This window comes from Leptodactylus fuscus, chromosome 10 (genome assembly GCF_031893055.1).
Source record: "Leptodactylus fuscus isolate aLepFus1 chromosome 10, aLepFus1.hap2, whole genome shotgun sequence".
Lineage (NCBI taxonomy): Eukaryota > Metazoa > Chordata > Amphibia > Anura > Leptodactylidae > Leptodactylus > Leptodactylus fuscus.
Window position 1 is genome coordinate 9,489,331 of NC_134274.1, and position 13,149 is coordinate 9,502,479.

The 13,149-nt window shown below is 44.3% G+C and overlaps 1 protein-coding gene across 2 annotated transcripts; it reads left to right on the forward strand.

The window, feature by feature from the left end:
- The first annotated feature begins 1,248 nt into the window (after positions 1-1,248).
- ZDHHC16 (zDHHC palmitoyltransferase 16) lies at positions 1,249-12,514 on the forward strand. Of its 2 annotated transcripts, XM_075257876.1 has the most exons (11): positions 1,249-1,377; positions 3,688-3,919; positions 4,452-4,646; positions 4,977-5,065; positions 6,003-6,031; positions 6,484-6,617; positions 6,877-6,924; positions 8,182-8,267; positions 9,142-9,265; positions 9,661-9,731; positions 10,890-12,514. In XM_075257876.1, exons 2-11 carry the CDS (start codon positions 3,704-3,706, stop codon positions 11,002-11,004), a joined length of 1,107 nt encoding a protein of 368 aa, XP_075113977.1. In that variant the 5' UTR covers positions 1,249-1,377; positions 3,688-3,703; the 3' UTR covers positions 11,005-12,514. The 2 variants fall into 2 exon arrangements, with proteins under 2 accessions (XP_075113977.1, XP_075113978.1); XM_075257877.1 differs by lacking the exon at positions 6,877-6,924.
- The last annotated feature ends 635 nt before the right edge of the window (positions 12,515-13,149 follow it).

The following is a 13,149-nucleotide window of genomic DNA, read 5'->3' on the forward strand; positions in this document are numbered from 1 at the left end:
TCTGTATAGTGAGTGTCTATAGGTAACATCATATATGTGAAGTCAAGCACTTGGTCCTCATGGCTGAGATGAGAGTAGGTGACTGCAAGTCCTTACCGTAACGAGGCAGGACTTATGGAAACTATTGATCGGTGTGGCTTTACGCTGTTTCTATAACTCCAATAGAAATGAATGTAAGGGTTGGTTCACACTAGCGCTTGTATTCCGTCCGCAAGGAGTACGCATGGAGACCTCCCTGGATGGAATGCAATTGCAAGCGATGTACTTGCAAAGCACATGGAGCCCATAGACTATAATGGGCTCCGTGTGCTTGCCGCGCACTGCCTGCACGAATGAATTGTGCACGGCAATCACACAGAGCCCATTATAGTCTATGGGCTCCGTGTGCTTAACTGCACATCGCTTGCATTAACGTTGGTATTCCGTCCGGGGGGGGTCTCCTTGCGGACGGAATACAAGCGCTAGTGTGAACCAACCCTAAGCTACAGAGACAGATAGTGTAACTCCTATCTATCTATATCCAAAGCTCTTCTGTGTAGGCCTAGCATAAAATTCAGGCTGCCTGAAGCAATTTCTAGGTGGGGGAAGAACTTGTGGGATACTTTGTGGTTACAGTGCAGAATTTGCTGATGTTTTTGGGACACATTCTGCCTCCTATTGTTTTCAATGGGAGGCAGAGATGGCAGAAGGACACGGATAAAATAAACGTCCGGCTTGTTCTTCAGCTCAAGACTCCCCAATAATAAGTCCCATTCATCTGACTGAAAAAATTTTTTCTTCAATAAAACTCTGAGGTATTGGTGAGTTTTAGAGCTTTACATTTTTCACTATATTATAGTCTGTTCCCATTCATCTGAACCTATTCAGCTATGTCATAGAGGGGCCAGAACATTTTCTGAGGTGTGAATGGGTCTCTAAAATATTGTATGCCATAAGTGCCCCCTAGTGGTCACTCCAGGACGTCAGACTTTCATCATGGAACGTAGAGTCTGGACCCTTACTAATTTGATATTGATGACTTATCCTAAGAACAGTATCATTTGTAAAGCTGTGGACTATCCCTTTAATGGGAACCCTAAATGCTGAGTATAAACAGTGATCAGCTTCAGCTCACTGGTAGCAGCCGCCCGGCCTCTCTATTGTACGCATGCGCCCGCGAGCTCTTCATCAAGCGTCTACTGTGTGTTTTACTGCGCAGGTGTTAAAAACGCCGGCTTGTAATGGGCGTGCGCAGTAATACGGCGGAGGTCCTGCTTGGTGTGCGCATGCGCTGTAGGTATGGCTCCGGCTGATGCAGGCTGAGTGGAGAGACATCCGGTTATTGCAGGGAGCCGGGATGGAGAGTGCGGTGCCTCACGGTGTGATACTGCCGGGCAGGTAAGTAGCAGTCACCCCGGAGACAACATGGAGGTGCCGAGGGATGAAGGATCAGGCATTGTGTGTAATACTGCCCTCTAAGGATGCAATGTATATGTAAGGATGTACAATGTAAGGATACAATGTATGCAGCCTGTACTAATAATGTCCCTCTAGTCACTGACTAATCTGTCATACAATTGTGCATTTTTAGCTTTGCAATGTAATATACACCCGTATAATTACCATAGACAGCCATTGTAATAGGAATCAGGTGAGAATGGACAGGCAATGTGAACACGGCCGACTGCTTGTCAGTATGTCACAGTTCAGACCATCCGGTGTCACCACTGCAAAAATTCTTATAGGATTACTTTTCTTTTCAATGTTCTTTTCATTGATTTTTGTAGCAGATGTTACGGGAATGGGATGTACAATATAAACCCAAAGGTCTATCGTGTAATAGGAATTATATCAAAGCAATGTGTTATAGAAAACCGTATATTGAGCAAGTAGTGAAAGGTATTCCATTATATCTCATGCTGGTGCATACACTTACATGTGATAAAGTGGTGATATAATTCTCAGGTTTTAGTAAAAAGTTACTGTAACTAATATGACCTGGTGTTAATAATTTCACAACATTTTGTTACTCAGCCCCTATGCACACTTTTGTCAGTGTGACAGCTGAGTTTTAAGGGGTTGTTTGGGGATTCTTGATGATGGACCCCGGGGGATCCGACCAAGACATGATTTTACACAGGGCAGTAATCATTTGTTCGCGTTCAGATGGTAAAATGCTTGTCGGTAGGAGAGAAGGAAGGGGACGGTAGTTATAATGTAATGGAAGGTGGTGGGGTGCCGCTGGCTATAATGTAAGGGGGTGCCACTGTTGCGCTGGAGGAGCTGACCTGTCCATTTAATACATGTTTGGGGGTACATGGCAGTAGTATAGGAACATGCAGTTCCCTGAAATCTCTGCCATGCTGTGAGTTGAGTTCAGACGCCCTAATCAAGCCAGGAAATGTGACCGTCACATGGACCATGTTTATCAAACCGAATGCTGCCTTCTGAGCGGGCCCTTAAGCTGGCCATACACATAAGGTGTTTATCTGCAGAGAATCTGATGTCTATAGTGTTCATACACATAAGGGTAACAGCAGATGCTCCCAAAATAAGCTGGATCTGTCATAGATCTGCAGAGAAAGCAGCAATTTTCTCTCTGCATGTCTTGTGCGGAAACCACACATACCCCATTATAGTCTATGGGGTCCGCTGGTTTCCCAGGTAATCACTTTTTTATGTATATAGGTTTCCATTTGGGGGGAGGGGGAGAACTGTCCAAATAGAAACTATTTTACATATCCTACAATATTGGCACATGTGAATACCCCGATCACTGGCCTGTACACAGTCATTGAAGTGAATGTATTGCAATAACCTGTTGCAGAATGTAGGGCGCGTGTTTTCTCTCCAGCCGCCTTCCTCATTCTCATGTAATGACATTTGGCAATGAATCCTGCATTTTACTGTAGTTTGTTAGGTCTGTAAAGTCGGTGTTGTCTAAACTCTTACAATACAGTCAAGCTGTTTCTTATAAGGAAGGATCTATTTAGAACCTAGTGTCACCAGAGGAACCCCACAAATTGTTATAATGGGAGCCCCTTGTTTCAGTCATGCTGTAGTCAGGCACACACACGGCTCCATCTAAGTTTGTGGAACTGAAGATGATCAATATCAAAGCCAAGGTCCGTCCTCAGCTGTCCCTGTCATTCTTAGACTACATATACATGACCATGTGCCTGGTCCATAGTAAAATGGCACAGACTGCACATGGATGGATAATATCTGTATGCCGCCTGTGCTTCCATGGGCGCATTCACTTCATCTAGTGAGCACATGCTGCAAATCAGACAGGTGTAGGCTCTGTCTTGAGTTTTGCCTTGGGCTTACGGCTGCATACAGACTCCTGTTAATACATATGGGGCTATAGAGACAAAGGGGTCGGTATACTAGCTGCAAAAAAACATGGCTACCATACTTCCAAAGCACACATTGAATAGAATAAAATAGAGAATAGTGCGCATGCCTGACCACAGCACCATTCAAATGAGGGATTGGGAACCAACCCCTGTACCTGTGACAACTCCCCACCCCCAATAGGAAAACATTGATGTAATGTAAGACCCCAAGCATATGACCATAGTTTGGTCTGTGTGGTATCTGTTATTACAGATATATATGGACCCATTCATTTCTACAGCCCCCATGGTCGTGCCTATGGGGCCTAATGCTGTGATGTTTTTTCATTGTGTGTTTTGCTGTCCTAAGGTAATGAACAGTGGGAATGAGAAACGTCCGGCGCCTGTTCTTGAGGTGCCTTCGCCTAGGACACAGAAGGAAATTCACATACCTGAACTTGCTGACTGACTACCTGCGGTACTGTCGTCTCTGCCTTGTGTCATTGACCTACAACTCCTTCACTAACAGCGATGTTGTCATCGAGTCTCTGTTTGAGCCTGTATATTGGTTGGTGGACCATGTGACAAGATGGTTTGGCGTGGTAAGTATTTTTTTTCTAGTCTCATTTATTTTTTTGCCTTGATAAGTGTGTGTGTATAAATAAATATATCTCTCTGGAAAAAATTGAGACCATTGCAGAGTTTTCTAAAAATCAGTGTCTCCTCATGTCTGCCAGCCATTCCATTCCAGTGTCAGCTGAATTCCAAGCACAGTCCACCTGATTCTACTTCATGTGCGTCTCATTAGGTGATCACCTGAACCAAATCTTATTTAACGAGGGAAAGTATAGAAAACACTGCTGTGAGCTTCACGATTATTGTGCAATAGGACAAGCTGTATGGCAAAACAAGTGCTAGGAATAACCCAAAAGTAATAACTTTTACCCAAAGGACTTGAACAGAAGGGCTCAATTCTGGCTCTAATAGCAGAGGGGTACAGTGAGCGTCATGTTGACTCCATTCTTAAAATTGCTAAGGCTGTAGTCCATTACAACAAGGTCAAGCAGCAGACCTTTCCTCTATGATCTGTTGACTTGGGCCTTTTCTTTTAACACCACTATTTTTCTGTTTTAGGTGTTTGTGGCTCTGGTGATCGTACTCACCAGCTCCATTGTACTGATCGTGTACATTTGTGTCCTTCCTCTTATCCTCCAAACCTATTCCACTGCCTGGATCTGTTGGCATGTCACCTATGGCCACTGGAATCTCATCCTGATCGTCTTTCACTATTACAAGGCGATTACTACCCCTCCTGGATACCCCCCACAGGTACTTTGTATGGTCTGGTCATCAATATCATATCAAGGCAGGTCTGGCTTTTGCCCTAAACACCAAATATATTGCCGTACATTGTGTTGTGGCCGTGTTTGGTATTGCAGCTCAGCCCCATTCTCTTGAATGGGAATGAGCTGCAAATGGGACATGTGTCCGTCGAACGTGACGTCACTGGCCTGTGAAGTGGGTGTTCATCTCTGGGTGTCAATATCTAATATGTGGGAAAAATCCAATACCTAAATGTAACACTGTACTTACTCTTGTTGGTTTGCCATGTTTCCCCCCCATGTCTGTGGTTGTAATACCTGCTATTGGTGTTTTTAGGCACAAAAGAATATCCCGTCTGTGTCAGTTTGCCGGAAGTGCATTGCACCAAAACCTGCGCGGACGCATCACTGCAGCATCTGTAATAAGTAGGTTACTTGTACTGTATTATGTGTATTTTATATTGGGTTTTATGATGGCCGTGAGATTTTGGAAGGATAAATGAAGTAGTTGTCTCCTATCATAGTGCAGGGTCCCTCTCTCTCAAGAATGTCTTGTATTCTGATGGTCGTGGATTACATGGTCACTCATTTCTTTGAAGGATTATGATGTAAGGCTTGGGCCACAAAGCCACATGTGGGGCTGCACAATCTGCATCTAATTGTCAATGGCAATGATCTTGTATGACTCTGACAACACTGTTAGGTTTTTGGTTGCACGCTATAAAACTTGGCAAGCACAGGAGGAAATGCAAGGTGTGGGTGACATGTTTGCCAAGATTGTGCAATTTATCTGAGACTTCTGTGTGATACGTTACTGTGTAGACTTGGCCTTATTCTTCTACTTTACTTGCAGTGGCCACACTGTACTACAAGCAGAAACTGCACTGAAAGTTGGAAATAAGCAAATCCTAGCATTGACTTTACAAGACCTGTGCACTCCTGTTGTACTTTATTGGGGAAGGTCACCAATAGACATTTATGGGGTATACGTAGCATGAATATATGTTATGATCCAATCCATCCCTCAGGATAACGGAGTCTTATAAACCCCTGCCTAGCATTACAAAGTGAAGATAGAAAAAGGAAGTGGCGTGGGAGCTGAGGAAACAACCAATCTCCTTGCAGATACACCCTAGACACCTATGGTTAGGGCCCTCCTTTGTGTATTTTAATGGTAGTGAATGGAGTCTCACTGCCATCCTTAATGTACCACAATGGTACCTTCTAGTTACAAAAAAGCAGTGTTTGGCTAGAAGTCGCGCTCTGTATACGTCTTTACGAAAGTCAGTACCTCCATATCTTGTTTGGGTGCAGCAATGTAATAGGGATTGCCCATAATAATACTTCTATCTTCTCTTCACAGATGCATTTTGAAAATGGATCACCATTGCCGTATCCTTTATACATAGACTTTATACAAGTATATTGTGTTCCCGGCCAGCTATACTACTACACTTATCAGTTATGTAGTGTCACTCTCAATATCAGAAAGGTCAGACTACATGAAAAAGGTCATGTTATACTTGTATAGAGTCAAGGGCCACCGTTGTATAGAGTTAAGCTGTCCTTTTTCGGGCTTGACTGGCTTTCCTTAGCCCAGGATATATCATTACACACTGTCAGACATCATCCAGCGCATGCGCAGTGCACACGTGACGCTGAGGCCAGTATACCCCACTTCACAGCACATTATATTGCCACAGCTGGTGTCCAAAGAGAAGTCTGTCTAACCAGGAGGGGGGGGGGATCAGTTGAGACCTCCATTCGATGACTATAAAAGGGTATCGGACTATAGTTTACATTCTCAAGTTTTGCGTATATTCTTTAACATGTCGCCATTGAAGCCTGGCTTAATAACTGCGTGGGGCACTACAACCATCGCTACTTCTTCTCCTTCTGCCTCTTCATGACTTTGGGTTGTATCTACTGTAGCATCAGCAGTCGTGTCATGTTTCGGGAAGCCTATGCAGCTATAGAGGTGAGATCACTGAACAGGCTTTTGCAGATGTCTATCAGTTTCTTAAAGGAGTTTCTGAGACTTTTGTATTGATGACCTCTCCTGCCTCCCTGCACATACTGCTCCTCTCCCATATATCCCCATTATACTTTCCTTTCCTATATTCTAAAGCACGCTCTTCAGTATTGTACCCCTCCTCATATTCCTGTTCTTCTGGAGTCTGCAGAGCGTTGCACAGTTCCTCTAGAAGGTAATTGTGGTCATATTTCCCTCTTATTAGAAAATGAAGCACCACGATGCAGAGAGGCTACAGCTGGCAGGCAATGAGGTGGGCTATCTGGCTACCTGTGTGTGTGACCTAGACTAACAGCGTCACGTCCTGCTTACAATGCATGAGTCTGATCTCCTCTACTTCTAACTCAGACGTTGCGTGTCGGAGCACCCTGGCTCTCTACATTGTTGTCTGTTGTTCTGGTATGGAAGGCCATGTTGTGACTAACCAGTGTTCTTGTATAGTCAGCATCTGGGCTGTCAGCCATAATACACACTATTTATAATCGCAACCTCTTAATACTTTACGATATGGTTTATTTATGGTTACATATTGGGGGAATTGCTCTAGTGTGCCCAACTTAGTAAGTGAACCAACTTTACAAGTTGCTGCACATTTGCAGATCTCTGTCCCCTCATGGTTACAGGCTACTTTATGTAGTCTGATCCTATAGTAATACTCCCATCTGTGTTCCGCTTCTTAATAACTTGTTTAGTCCTTTTGTTCTAGAAAACCCTCCTGCTGCGTATAAGTAATGTATTATTGACATGACCTCGTAATTGGTGTCGTAGCCAGTGAATATAGGCTCTGCTTGGCTGATCTGCGGAGGAGCGTGGCTAGCAGTGTATATTAGGTCCCGCTCAGGGACCTAAGATTGGTTATTGATGAATCTATACTGCTCACTCGGGGGCAATATACTGCACAGTGGGCTACTAAGAGGGCAGTGTACTGTGTTTTCTGATCTATCAGAGGATCGGGGAAAAAGGGTTTAGTATAAAGCTCATGAATTTCAATGGGACACATCTTTTTTGATCCTTTGATGGATCTGAATAACAGAAAACTAAGTGCAGATGTATGAGGGGGTGACGTTTGCCTAAACTGTCGAGCTCCAAAAGGCCTTGTCCTGGGCCCTTTCATTGCATAATAATTTGCGCTACCAGGTTATCCCTGTATTATAAAGCTTACACCCTGTTGCCCAAATTTAAGGATTGGATGATGGAGAGACTACTCCATGTCTAATAAGGTTCCTGTATAAACTGAGGATTGCCATTAAATGACAATTGGGTGGTCAAATAGTTGTTAAATTCCAGCGTCTAAATCACCGTAAATTTCTGAACCCCTCCCATAGGTCACAATGAATTGCCTGTTCACATTTCAGTTGTCTCCAGGGGGCCTTCTGCTAAGGTTCATGTCTGTTTTCGTGTACGTTTCTTGTCCTTTCTGTCACGTTATGTATTTAATTTCCAGTCTATTATAACCTGCAGTGACAATCTGGATGTTCATGTCTATGTGATTGATCTGATTTCTATTTAGACGTACAGCCAGACGCCACCTCCTGCCTTCTCCTTTCGGGAGCGAGTGTTTCACAAGTGCATCATATACCTCTGGGTTCTTTGCAGGTAGGATATTTCTATGTTTGTGGTTTAGATGTTAGTAATGTGTCCAAGATGAAATAACATCTGCTTCAGAACTGGTGGGCTTGTGCTTATAGTAAGGAGCCAATCTGAACAAGCAGAGGTGCAATGTAAATTATAGGGTTGAAACAGGAAGTAGATTTCAGACTTAAGGGCACGGGCAATTTTTGATGAAGTTTTTCAAAGCCAGGGTGGAGAACTAGAAGCCCTTCATATTTTCTGTTCCCTTTGTTTGTTCCTTCTCAACACCCGGGACCCCCACAGATCAGCTGATTTAAGTGGCAGGAGTATTCTGAGTTGCGCTTCACAGTCCATGTGACATCACATTCATTGTTCACATGGCCGGTTTGCAGCTCAGTCCCATCCAAGTGTTTGGCTGAGCTGCAATACCAGGCGCAGTCACTATACTTTGTACGCTGCTGTGCTTGTTCAGGGCTGAAGAAGCTGTATTGCTTGACCCAGTGCTGCGTTCCTATCAAAGATCTAATTGCAGGGGTGCTGGGTGTCAGACCCCCACTGATCTGAAATTGGTGACCTGTTTTAAGTATAAGTTATCAGTACATCAATATATTGGTTTTAGAAACCCTCTTGCCATGGCTATTGAGTAAATCCTTCTTCTCTTAACAACTCATGAGCATGTCTCTGATAACTGGGATGTGCCGTACCTCTATTATTCTACCTGGAAAAATGAATGTTTGCAATTGGGTGTTACGATTCCCCTTGTCAGTAAGGGGATCCTTTCATAGCCTGCAATTGTTAGAACCAATTGGACAAGCCCCTTGACATAGGAAGTAGGCTTATTGTCTGTAAGATACCGCATTGTGTTATGATTTTTGGCTATAATACCGTTACTTTTTAGCTCTGTGGCAGTGGCTCTCGGTGCCCTCACGTTGTGGCACGCCATGCTTATCACCCGAGGGGAGACCAGCATAGAGAGACACATTAACAAGAAGGAGAGGAAGAGACTGCAAAGCAAAGGGAAGGTAAGTGGCAGCCATACTGACATTCTGCTTTCTAAACGTCATTATTAAATGGGTTTCCTGAGGCCTTTTAGAAATATTTTTAGATCAGCGGCTTCCTATATAAAGTAGCGGCAGCTCCTGGATCGGTGCTTCTGCTTCACACGTCATGTGACATGAAGTTCATCAGTCGCATGCCTTATTAGCAGCTCAGTCCCATTCAAGGAAATGGGGCTGAGCTGTGATTTCATCATAGCCACCTTACAAATATATACAGTGCCAATGTAGAGGTCACAACACTCACCCCATTGCCTCAGTCTCTTCAAACAGCCGATTTGTTACAACATCTGCACCCCGCCGATCTTCTATTGATGATCCAAATTGGCCAGTTTTGTAACCCATGTCTTTGCCTTTTGCAGATATTTCACAATCCGTACAGTTATGGCCGCTGCAGCAACTGGAGACTTTTCTTTGGAGTAGAAACACAATTGTAAGTTCTCATGAGATCTAATAATGAAAGCTGATAACACAGGTCTACCCAAAAAAAATTTGTAATCATTGCAGGTGACTTTGTACTTTTCTGAATGCGCTTTTTGTCCAGATTTCAAAAAAATCTATCTATCTATCCATCTATCTATCATAGTTTTTCTGTAGCACGTATAGTTTCCACGAAGCAGCATCATTACTATAAGTTAGGGGGCTTTCACGCTTGCGCCCATTGTCCGGTTTGTGCAATCCGGCCGGTTTCAGTCTTCAACCCCCGCCGAAACTGGACAGGGGATGGAAAACCGGCGGTCAGTTTTAAAAACCCATTCATTTGAATGGGTTTGTAAAGGTGACCGCCTATTGCCTGTCCGATGCAGGACTTGTGTCCGGTTAAAAAAAAAAAAAAAAAAAGAGAGGCAGAAGGCGCACATGGGCGGTCACTTTTGCAAACCCATTCAAGTGAATGGGTTATAAAATTGACCGCCGGATTTCCATCCCCTGTCCAGTTTTGCGGGGAAGAAGATGGAAGCCGGCCAGATTGTACAAACTGAACAACGAGCGCACGTGTGAACCCCCGCCCCTCTAAGGGGTTAAAAAAGATCAAACCGCAGAGTCAGTTCAGTTCAATGGCGGTGACAAACAAAAAAAAAAGTATATATTTCCCCAGAGATGACATCTTGTATGTATATAGAAGTGATGTCACTGGAGTAATGTGGTAAATAACTATATACAGTGGTGAGGTAAACATGTCGGCCTATTCCTCACAGACAGGCAGTGTCCGTGTGATAATGGCTGCCTTCAGGTCCCCTCACTCACTTACACCTCAGGGGCTGAGCTGTTTTTTTTCCCTCTGAGGTGAATTGTCCTCACAGAAATTCAGTGAAAATCCTCTCCCCATGGCGTCCGCCCGCTGCCTTCCCTTCTATGTCCCTGTAGTGACCGGTTTCCTGTCAGTCTTGCCTACCTGTCTTTCCCGCCAAAACCATCCTTCTCTGACTGACTCCAAACTTCTCACCTCATAAGTTAGCTCCTCCCCATATCATGTGACTTTCTGAGAAGCCGTCATTGGTTGGCTGCCATGTCAGTCCTCCTTACCACAAGTAGTAACGGCGCCATCTTGTCCTTGTGTCCCTCTGTACATGGCGTCTGTTTTCTGTCCTAGGCAATGGATCACGCGTGTCCTCCTGCCGTCTTCCCACGAGGCTTACGGAGATGGTTTGACGTGGAATGCTCCACATTGGATCCCCACCAAGCAGACGCCAGTCCTTGCCATATGAAGCGGCAATCTTCCCACCAGGAGATGGTACGGTGTCACCGGGCGCTTCTTCGTGATGTCCATACTATTTTATTCAACAGTGTTTTGTGTAATACCAGCAAGAAAACTAAAAGTACCATATTCTAACATATAAGGGACACCAGAGACCTTCCTAGGCAGTCCTGTCAGGCGTATAATGGGACCTCACCAGGGCGAGGTAAGAAACACTGCCACAACTCGTCACAGGTTGTGCCTGGTATTGCAGCATTCAGACAAAATGGAGCTAAGGTGCAATTACAGACATAACCTGTGGACAGAGGAGGCGCTGTGTCTGCTGTAGTAGAATCTCAGTCTGCCTAAGGAGGCAACATTCACCTCTGCATTGGGTGTCCATCAGACTACATTATAGTCAGTAGGCTCTCCCTTTATCTGTTGTTGTCCATCATGACAGTTATTTTTGTCCTTCATTATTTTTGTCCTTCACAATGACGCAGAAGTGAACGTGCCTCTTTAAGGAATTGGACGGGATTGAAAAATTAAAGGCTGCTTTATTCTTGAAACAGCTCCACACCAGTCCACAGGTTACATTTGGTATTGCAGCTTAGCTCAAAGTGAAAGAAGCTAAGCTGCAATACTCCATACAACCTGTAGATGGATGTGGCGCTGTTTCAGGAAGAAAATAGTCATGATATTCTAATCTAGAATATTCCTCTTTAAGAACCAAAATGAAGCCTTAGACATTAAAGTGACGTTTGTAACATTAATATCGCTGCACAGATTCTACCCCAGAGCGGGGTAAAGGGGGCAAAATTATGTTGACCACCTATTTTTTTTTGTCTATTGATCTGCACATTTTACTCCTGGACCAGTGTGCAGGGAGAATAGTGATATTTATTACAACCTACTACAGTTTATTGCTTGTTCTTGTAGTTTGACAAATTCCTTTAATCCGGCATCTAATAATCTAGAAATTGTAGTAGATCAGTATAGGAAAGTTGTGACTATTTTAACTCCAAAAATGACTTTTTCCTGATCTGTCAGTGCCTGTGTGACCTCTATATTTCGATATGGGATACAAGGACCCCCATTCTCGTGACGAGGGAGGGTCCAAAGATGGTCCGATCCTTAGATTGTGATCAATTGTAATCTATAACTCTTTTAATCATGGCTGATCTTCACGCTTTACTGTAATCACTGCGCGGTAAACTGTGGCAGGAGGGCCGAAATAAAGGGGCGACCAAATAGGCTGGCTTAAAGGGATTCTACCATTAAAACGCTGGGATTTTTTTTTTTTTTTTTTCTGCTTTAGACGTCGGAATAGCCTTTAGAAAGGCTTTTTGTCTCTTACCTTTAGACATGGTCTCCGCCGCGCCGTTCTTTAGAAACACCGTTTTTACCGCTATGCTAATGAGTTCTCCGCAGCAATGAGGGCAGGCCCCAGTGCTCAAACGGCGATGGGTTCGTCCCCACTGCTGCCCGAGACCACCTCTCCAGCGACGACGCCTTCTTCACCTGCATCCTCCCCTTCTGTCGTCTTCCTTCATCAGCTTTGACGCCTGCGCAGTCGGCTCTGCCAGCGAGACACTGGTAGAGCCGACTGTGCATGCCGGCCTGCGGCCATGTTTTCGAGGCCGCAAGGCAAGACTGCGCAGACGAAGAAGGAAGATGACCGAAGGGGAGGATGCAGGTGAAGAAGGTGCCGCTGGAGAGAGGGTCTCGGGCAGTAGTGGGGACGAACCCATCGCCGTTTGAGCGCTGGGGCCTGCCCTCATTGCTGTGGACAACTCATTAGCATACCAGTAAAAACCGGTATTTGCAAGGAACGGCGTGGCGGAGACCACGTCTAAAGCAGAGAAAAACGCGTTTTAGTGGTAGAATCTCTATAAAAAGGGAGGTTTATTAATCTAGGCCAGTTTTCTGGTGTTCAAAAAAAAATTTTAATCAATATTATGTTGTACATAAATTAACCAGTTATGATTTTTCTGTGTTTTTAATTTTCAATGTTAAAATAAAGAAATTGTCCAGGATTAGAACATCACTTCCAGAGAAGAAGAAAGCAGCCATGTGTTGTAATACTGGATATAATCCCTTTCATCCTGATATCTTGCAGTTTTCACTATGGCCGAGGAGCCTCCTAAAAGGCTGACTCTTCCTGTTCTGTAGAGAT

Bases quoted from the DNA above. Each gene is read 5' to 3' on its own strand.
- ZDHHC16 (XM_075257876.1), top strand. From the start codon at position 3,704: ATGAGAAACGTCCGGCGCCTGTTCTTGAGGTGCCTTCGCCTAGGACAC. The intron at 4,647-4,976 runs GTACTTTGTATG...TGGTGTTTTTAG, and splicing joins CTCCTGGATACCCCCCACAG to GCACAAAAGAATATCCCGTC. The intron at 6,618-6,876 runs GTGAGATCACTG...CCCTCTTATTAG, and splicing joins AAGCCTATGCAGCTATAGAG to AAAATGAAGCACCACGATGC.